The sequence below is a fragment of the Hyperolius riggenbachi genome, chromosome 10, assembly GCF_040937935.1.
Source record: "Hyperolius riggenbachi isolate aHypRig1 chromosome 10, aHypRig1.pri, whole genome shotgun sequence".
NCBI lineage: Eukaryota > Metazoa > Chordata > Amphibia > Anura > Hyperoliidae > Hyperolius > Hyperolius riggenbachi.
This window is the reverse complement of record NC_090655.1, coordinates 254,882,793-254,889,647: the sequence shown is the minus strand read 5'-3', so window position 1 is coordinate 254,889,647 and position 6,855 is coordinate 254,882,793. Positions and strand designations below refer to the sequence as shown.

Here is a 6,855-nt window from a genome sequence, read left to right as displayed (position 1 = left end):
GGGATGCGGCGGTTTAGTACTAGCTATAGTGCATAACATTAATAAAAATAACAAAAGTTAAAACCGTGAATTTAAACTCGCTTCAGAGTCTTTTTAACTCTTCCTGTAATGGAAACAATATTAGACTCATATCTCTGCTGCTAATGTTTTATTTCTTAGCTGTACTACACATACAAATCATTATATCATAAGTTTATTTTCACTTCAGATTCCCTTTAATCAAGGCCGGATTTAGGCCAAGGCCACTAGGCCATGGCCTAGGGCACCACAGGAACAAGGGCACCAAAGCAGCAGGTTAACCTGGTGCATTTGCAAGCTTGCAAATGCTGCAATGCAGGGAGTTTGGATGAGCGCCTGGCTGCGGTACTCTGCTGCTAGCCACCTGCTCTCTGTGCACATTTGCATTGTGGCGGGTGGCTATGGACTTGGGCAGCATTGGAGATGGAAAGGAAGAGGATATTTCTGCACTGGAGACAAGTGGAGAAATGATTGACACTGATGGCTGCTGCAGTGTGAAGGCAAACTGGCTACCTATACTGAAAGGGGGGGGGATTAAGGGGGTCATCTGGCTACCTATACTGCAGGGAGGGGGAGGGGTCATCTGGCTACCTATACTGGAGGGGTCATCAGGCTATCTATACTAGAGGGAGGAGGAGGGGTCATCTGGTTACCTATACTGGAGCAAGGGGGGTAGGGGTCATCTTGCTACCTATAGTGAAGGGGGGCAGCTGGTGACAGTGGCCTTGGGTGGTAAAAAGTATAAATCCATCCCTGCCTTTAATGACCTCTCATCGGGATATTCAGACCTGCACCTTTGACCTATATTGCCAAATAGACCCAGTTTCTTTCCTGTACTCCACCCTGAATCAGCCACCTTGGGAGGTCAGGTTTTCCTTTGTAAACTGTTGAGAAGAAGATGGGAGGCATGATTGATAAGGAGGATTGGCGGCAATTATATGAGACACTATCCAAGGGTAGTATTCAGGCTACGGCTATAGAGGTCTCCATTCGACTCCTCCACAGGACCTATTTGGTCCCTCTCAAGATTGCTTAAATATACCCCTCATTATTTTCTGACTGCTTTAGAGATTGTTCAACACTTGGTGGGAATGTCCAAAGGTGGAAGGGAGGAGAGACAAGTGAGGATGCACACCTAGTAATAGATCAGGCAATAAAGCTAACAGGGCCAGTTCTCTCTAGAGATGGTCCGAACCTCCGATTTTCGGTTTGCGAACCCCGTTCGCGAACTTCCGCGGAAGGTTCGGTTCGCACGAACCTTTGCGAACCACAATAGACTTCAATGGGGAGGTGAACTTGGAAAAGTAGAAACACTTATGCTGGCCAGAATAGTGATGGAAAAGATGTTTCAAGGGGTCTAACACCTGGAGGGTGGCATGGCGGAATGGGATACATGCCAAAAGTCCTGGGGAAAAATCTGGATTTGACACAAAGCAGCTTTTTAAGGGCAGAAATCACATTGAATGCTAAATTACAGGCCTAAAGTGCTTTAAAACTTCTTGCATGTGTATACATCAATCAGGTAGTGTAATTAGAGTGTAATTAGTGTAGTGCTTCATACTGACAGACCAAACTCACTGTGCAACGCACCGCAAACAGCTGTTTGTGTAGTGACGGCCGTGCTGGACTACTGAGCACCATGGCGAGATTGCTCTTCCTCACTCAGTGATGTCAGGTTAGGTAATGTCTGACTGCCTTATCAACTTTTCATGGTTCTTTCTCTACCATTGTTAAAGCTTACATCTATTTTTTTTTAAATTACATTTTCTGCTTGCGATTCAGTACCTTTAACGAGAATCCTATGGAGGGCAAGTCTGCCATTGTGACCAAGGGTAATGGTTGGGGAATCAGGGTTCGATTCCGGTCCGAAGTGGGAGCATGAGACCCATGCTGTATAAGTCCTGTACCTGCCCTGACCACGCTTTGCAGACCAGGCATCTGTGGTAAGATGGACCCTTGACCCAAACAAACCAAGTCGAAAGCATTTGCCAAGAATGTGTTATGGAGGGCAAGTCTGCCCTTCATTCAAGTGTGTGAAACTTTCTTTGGTACTTACTCAGTACCATGGTGTCCACGGCGGGTAACAAACAGGCCGGGGAATCCTGCTTCGATTCCGTTCCGGAGTTGGAACCTAGGAAACGGCTACCACAAGGAAGGCAGCAGGCACAGCAGGGGATACACTGGTCCTGACTGTCAGAGTAAAAGAAAGAACCGACCAGGACTTTTTCGAGGCCCTGCTGTAATGAATCAACTTTAAATCCTTTAACGAGAATCTGTTATGGAGGTCAATGATTCCATCATCACCATCCTTTTATGAGAATCTGTTATGGAGGTCAAGTCTGCCATTGTGACCACTGACCATGGGTAATGGCCGGGGAATCCTTCCTGGTCTGATTCCGGTCTGAAGTTGTAGCCTAAGAAACGGCTACCACCACACATCCAGGCAAGGAGGGCAGCAGGCATGGCATGCCCGCCCCGAGGTAGTGACCAAAAATAACAATACAGGAGGACTTTCGAGGCCCTGAATGAATCAACTTTAAATCCTTTAACGAGAACCTATGGCGGCCTATTTTTGCACCATGAGCCTTCTACGAGAATCCTCTGGAGGGCAAGTCTGCCATTTGTGAGTGACCACGGGTAATGGCCGGGGAATGAGGGTTAAATTCCGTTAAGAGGAGACTTTGTGAATCAGGCCTTCATGGTAGAATATCTGCTAGGAAACCAAGGACTATAAAGACTTCGGGGGGATTGAAGGAGCTTAAGGTAAGTAAATGGGCAATAGTAAAGGGAATATAAAATACTATATAATTTGCAGTGGCACTATGAGTGATTACGGAGGGGGGCAGCAGAGGAATGGCTGAACATGAGTGACGGTGAGGAAGCAAGAGGACTTCAGGGGGCGAAAGAAGTCCCAGGTAAGTAAATGGGCGTTTTGTTTTATTTTAGGTTCACTTTAAGTGTAAGTGTACCTTTATATTCTGTTTCAAGGGTGTTTATTAATATAAAAACTCAAGAACAGGAATATTTCACTTCATAGAAAATTTCCGCACGCAGGAGGAGTGACTTAAGGAACATCATCAATGGAACAAAAAGTATGAAACATTCCAGAAACATATTAATAGAACACATTTTGAATTTTATGAATCTTAAGGTGTGTGTGTGTGGGGGGGGGGGGGGGAGATGAGGTAGGGAGGGGGAAAAGATATGGAAGGGTACAGGAATATGAGACCCAGGAGTGCAATGCACAACATGCCAATGGGTCTCAGGTAAAGGAAGAGGGGAAGGGATGGGGGTGGAAGGTTTTCCCAAATATATATAAGCAGGTTTACAATTTACCCAAAAATAAAGATGTGAGGTAGCAGGGTCCCAGATAGTCCAGACAGCTCCTGCTTCCATGTTGTGCCAGAGGTAATCTATTTAAAAGGAGTGGAGGAGGACATAATTTAGGCCATTGTTGTCCTGCCATTCAATCCAGTCATTCCATGTTTTAAAAAAGTTTTGCATTTTATCCTGAATTTTGGCAATAATATGCTCAGAGAGCATGGTTGAATTGAGATCCGAAAATACACAATCAGAGGATAAAGTGGCGGACTTCCATCTAGAAGCTAAGTGACGTTTCCCAAGTGCAAATGTATGTTGAAACAATCTATGCATGGGATGTTTAAACTTTGTGGGTTTGTTACCCAACAAGATGACTGTTGGGTCTATAGGGATTGTGACTTTAGTAATAATACATAACTTAGTCCAGATGTCATTCCAAAATGATTGAGGTATTGGACAAGTCCACCATGTGTGCCAGAGATCCCCCCTGATCTGGCAGCCCCTAAAACAAAGGGCTGAAAATGACCGATCAAAATCATGAATTCTGGCTGGGGTCATATAATATCTATGGAGGAGCTTAAGTGAGGGTTCAATAGATGAGTAGTATGAGCTGTTTTTCAGCAGAGAGGTACAGCTGTCCATCTGCTGGCAGATAATTCCATATTCATATCAGTTTCCCATTTACATTGAAAATTAAATTTTGTATCTGGAGGAACCTGTGTAAAAGTATCATATAAATCCGAGATCAGACCCCTCTCAAGTGCAGAGTCTTTGCATCTGACCTCGTAAGCCAGGTACGAGGTAATGGAATTAGTTGGGTTCAGTGATCTGAGAAATTTAAAGACTTTTCAGCAGAGAGGTACAGCTGTCCATCTGCTGGCAGATAATTCCATATTCATATCAGTTTCCCATTTACACTGAAAATTACATTTTGTATCTGGAGGAACCTGTGTAAAAGTATCATATAAATCCGAGATCAGACCCCTCTCAAGTGCAAAGTCTTTGCATCTGACCTCGTAAGCCAGGTACGAGGTAATGGAATTAGTTGGGTTCAGTGATCTGAGAAATTTAAAGACTTGTGAGACTCTATAAATTTCACTTGGAGGGGGGTGATGTTCAGTCAAAAATTGGTGGATAGGGATTAATTTGTATGCACTTATGAAAATAACCATCCTCGTAAGACCCTTATCAATCCACCATTTGAACAGGTTTATTTGATGACCGGGCGGGAAATCCGGATTACCGAGTATTTCTGTCAAGTGGGTGACAGATGATTGTAAACCATAAAGGAATCTGGCTTTTTGCCAAATAGTGAGAGAGTGAGCAGTGATGGGTGATGATTTTTTAATAGATGGGAGTGGAATTTTTGAGCCCACATTACTCCGGGCAGGGTAAGAGGGGCAATCAACTGTGATTCTAATTGAACCCAGAGAGGTGTATGGGATTTCGCATTTATTGCGGCTAACTGGGCAATCTGGGCTGCTTTGCAGTAGGTGGGCAGGTTAGGAAGGTTAAGTCCTCCCAGATGCTTTTTCCTGGAAAGGGCGACTATTTATTTTGGCTCTGCGGTTTTGCCAGATAATTTATGTATTTTGGTTTGGAGATCCTTGAATGGTTTAGCTTTAAGTTTGATTGGAAGGGTCCTGAAAAGGTATAATATTCTTGGCAAGAAGGTAATTTTGATAGAGTTCACCCTTCCTAGCAAAGACAAAGGATAAGAGGACCAAGTTTGGGGATCATTAGTCAATTTATGATAGATTCTGAGTGTAGGTGATTCCAAAAACAGAGGCTGCAGTTAGCCTATTCACCACAAGATGGCAAGCCAGGTGGAAAGCATAGTGAGGAAGAAATTAAACCAAAGATAGGAAATGATGTAACAAAGACAAGAAGTGATGTCACAGCAGGAGGCGCAGTAGCAGGAAAAGGAGAGGAGATATGTCGTTGGAAGAGGTAATTGTGTAATTTTTTTGTTATATATTGAGTAGAGCAGAGGTCGGGGTGGGCATACTTTGTTACAGAGGAGGTCATAGTACAGCTGTCACTGTCCTGATCACCCCCTTGAACTAGCTGCCATGCAAGATACTTTTATATAACTGCTGTTACAATATATCAAAAAGAGAAAGAGGCCTTGCACATCTCTATGTAAAACTTGTAGGTTTATTAGAAAAAGTTTAAAAGGCATACATTACTGTTCCAGTCAACATGGCAGAGAGAGGTATAGGCAGGTGGGGAGGTCGACAGCCGTTTCGCGCCGTCACATACAGTGGCGCATCGTCAGGACATCGGTCATATGCCTTTTAATCTTTTTCTAATAAACCTACAAGTTTTACATAGGGATGTGCAAGGCCTCTTTCTCTTTTTGATATATTGGACTTTACTTGCCTGGCCAATTGCACTCCCTTAGTGTGTTGGATTCAGCCTCCTGTGCATGGTCAATTTTCTCCATTGGATTGATATAACTGCTGTAACGTGTGGTCGCCCTATATGTGCCATAGATTATGGTTGGCATCTCGGTGCTAGTCTACTTTAGGGGACTCAGCAGGAAACCTCATATAGAAATTCTGCTAACGTGATTGGGCGGACGGCACCTTCTCATACTGCTAGATTTCAGATAGACTGCAGCAAACACACTATTCAGCCAATCACAACGCTTCCTGCTGTAGATGGTGCTGTAATTAGAGTACTGTCCCCTATGAGGTTTCCTGCTAGGTCCCCTAAATTAGACTAGCGCTGCCCGTTCCCCCTGTGTACCCAGCATTGCCATTATCCTCCAGTATGTAATGTACCCACCCCAGTAATGCCATTTATTTCCTAGTATAGCCATGTCCCCCATGTGTCCCCAGCATTGCCATTATCCCCCAGTATATAATGTCCCCCAACCACAGTAATTATTATTATTTAGTATTGATGTAGCGCCAACATCTTCCACAGTGCTGTACAGAGTATATTGTCTAGTCCAGTGGTCCTCAAACTACGGCCCGAATGCGGCCCCCCAAGGCTTTTTCACTGGCCCCCAAAGACATAATGTATAACTTATAGATGTGGCCTATTGCACCTTTAATCATCAGCACCCCACATATAGAATAACAGTGCTGGCACCACCCATCCACATACTGTAGAAGCCAGCAGGCAGTCATTCGCTGGCTTCCAAACCAATTCTGTATCAGGTGACACTGCTGCCCAACTAGACGTCAGTTTGTCACCCGGGTATGCTTCACTGTCTGGTGCACAAAGACGTTCCTTCAGGCGTCACATGACTGAATGGCTGCTGCTGGGAGTTCTCCAGGCATGATTGGGGGCGGAATCAATACCTAGATTCAATGTCATGTTTTTCAAAATCATTTTATTTATGTTCTGACCCCCCCCCCTCCCCCCAGCAGCCTGAAGTATACTGACCCGGCCCATGACCGAAAAAGTTTGGGGACCCCTGGTCTAGTCACTTAACAGTCCCTCAGAGGTGCTCTTTATCTAATCCCTACCATAGTCATATGTCTATGTATGTATCATATAGTGTAT

General features: G+C 44.4%; 1 protein-coding gene across 1 annotated transcript in view; it reads left to right on the top strand.

Annotated features, from left to right (window-relative positions):
- The first annotated feature begins 5,253 nt into the window (after positions 1 to 5,253).
- LOC137535334 (zinc finger protein 585A-like) overlaps positions 5,254 to 6,855 on the top strand; it is a 100,979-nt gene continuing 99,377 nt past the window's right edge. The window contains exon 1 of the mRNA XM_068257164.1: positions 5,254 to 5,289. Coding sequence (XP_068113265.1) covers positions 5,275 to 5,289 — 15 coding nt within the window. The 5' untranslated portion in view covers positions 5,254 to 5,274. The remainder of the gene's footprint in view (positions 5,290 to 6,855) is intronic.